The following is a 2,150-nucleotide window of genomic DNA, read 5'->3' on the forward strand; positions in this document are numbered from 1 at the left end:
TGGAATTGTAGATAACCAAACATTGTAGAACTACAATACCGAGCATCCCTTACCACTAGGCCGTGATAAAACACAGGCCTCAGGAATAATGTAAACCGAAGCAGAATCTGGAGGGAAATCATTCAGTGCAATCTATTGTAAAATATGTTCATTTCAATATTTTTTTCTCTTTGCATTACATGACACAAGGAGTTAACTTTATTTTTTGTTCAACATTGTTCACTGTTCTATGTTGTCATTGATTAGTATGACAAGGTAGTGAAAATTGCAATGATAAACAAATCTTGTTTCTCCTTGCAAGGTCCTGTCACCTTCATGAATGCCTCCAGAGTCACGGAATTCATCTTCCTGGGTCTTTCCAGATCTCGACCCATCCAGCTCCTTCTATCTGTCCTGGCCATGATGTGCTATGCTGCCATTCTGTTGGGCAACCTTCTCATTGTATTGACTGTGCACATAGATCCACACCTTCAAAAGTTGCCCATGTACTTTTTCTTAGCCAATTTATCCATCATTGATACATCTGTGGGTTCAGTAGTAGTCCCCAAAGTAGCAGCAGATCTGGTCACTTGTGGCAGGACCATCTCATTTGGGGGCTGTATGTCCCAGCTCTTTTTCCTACACTTCTTTGGAGGGTCAGAGATGCTCCTCCTAACCCTCATGGCTTATGATCGCTATGTGGCCATTTGCCATCCACTGACATATACTACCACAATGAACCGCCCACGCTGTATTAGACTCCTGTGTTTCTGTTGGGCTGGAGGCCTCCTCCACTCTGCCAGCCAGCTGTTCCTGGTCCTGGGGCTGCCGTTCTGTGGGCCAGATGAACTGGACAATTTCTTTTGTGATGTTCCACAGGTAGTCAAACTGGCTTGTGTTGACACCCGTGTCACTGAAATACTCATGGTGGCCAATAGCGGCCTGCTCTCCCTGGTTTGTTTCATCATCTTGCTGGTCTCCTATGGCATCATCCTGAGCACACTTCAAGGCCGCTTCAGAGAGAGTGGAGGGAAGGCTCTGTACACCTGTAGCTCTCACTTGACAGTGGTCAGCCTTTTCTTTCTGCCTTGCCTCTTTGTGTACCTTGTCCCTATCTTTAGCTCCAGTTTGGACAAGGTAGCTTCTGTATTTTATACCACAATCACTCCTTTCCTTAATCCTATGATATATTCTCTAAGAAATCAGGAAATGAAGGAGGCAATGCGCCGTGTGAAGAAGAAATTCATTTTTTCCTGTTGGTCTCAGAAAGAAGCAGAAAGATGAGTAGATGTTTCAGAAACCCTTGGTCATTTCAGATATCATCTCTGATGTAGTAGTTCTTACCATTGGATGTGTAATGGCAGTGGTGGTTAATCCTCAGCCCCTAGCATCCCATCTGTGGCCACTAGAATCCCTGAGATAGAGCATGGCCAAAGTTTTGAAAGCCAATATTTCCTTTAGGGACATTTGAACTCTGATTTTCATGTCAACGGGAGCGCTTTACACTTTGTAGAGGCTTCTGTCCTAACAAGCAGGAACCACGCCGAGACAAGGAATAGGTCTCTAGTCTTTTATTACTGCTACAGTAGACAGAAAATCCTACCAAACTGAAGAAGCGTGAGAAAACCCAGACAGATAAACCCCAAAAGTCAAGGTGGGTCTGTTCTGTGTCTCTCTGAATGACAGCTCAAATTCTCGCTACTACGCATGCGTTTTCCCCCCTGGATAGGGGCCCCTCCTGCTCACCATCAGTGCTCATGACAGCTTCAGCCATTCACTGTTCCCTGAAGTCCTTGAGGAATTAGCCCTAGCTAGCCTTTTATGGATTAGAATCAAATACTCAAGAACAAAATAGAGGAGAGAGAGGAATTAGTAATAAACAAATAAAGGAATAATTTGACTGCAAAGAACTGGCTAAGTTTTCCTATTTGGGGGGTAAAGTTTATAGACCAATGTGGGTATCAAGGCTTAAGTCACCCATTTTCCAATAAAACTCTCCCCACAACTCCCCCTCATTTGACTAAGTCATTGTAAAACATTCATCATAGTAAGCCACTGTTTGGTTTAGGTGTTAGTTCTCACATTCCTCTAAATCAGTGTAATTCATGGTAACTGAATTCACATACAGGGAACCAAAAGCACACCTGCTACATAATGGCTTAAAACAGGAT

General features: G+C 43.6%; 1 protein-coding gene across 1 annotated transcript; it reads left to right on the plus strand.

The window, feature by feature from the left end:
- The first annotated feature begins 270 nt into the window (after nt 1–270).
- On the plus strand, nt 271–1,263 carry LOC134496863 (olfactory receptor 4Q3-like). The gene has a single exon (XM_063302577.1). The coding sequence runs from the start codon at nt 271–273 to the stop codon at nt 1,261–1,263; it is 993 nt and encodes a 330-aa protein (XP_063158647.1).
- The last annotated feature ends 887 nt before the right edge of the window (nt 1,264–2,150 follow it).

The sequence above is a fragment of the Candoia aspera genome, chromosome 4 (genome assembly GCF_035149785.1).
Source record: "Candoia aspera isolate rCanAsp1 chromosome 4, rCanAsp1.hap2, whole genome shotgun sequence".
In the NCBI taxonomy this organism is placed as follows: Eukaryota; Metazoa; Chordata; class Lepidosauria; order Squamata; family Boidae; genus Candoia; species Candoia aspera.

Bases quoted from the DNA above. Each gene is read 5' to 3' on its own strand.
- LOC134496863 (XM_063302577.1), top strand. From the start codon at position 271: ATGATAAACAAATCTTGTTTCTCCTTGCAAGGTCCTGTCACCTTCATG.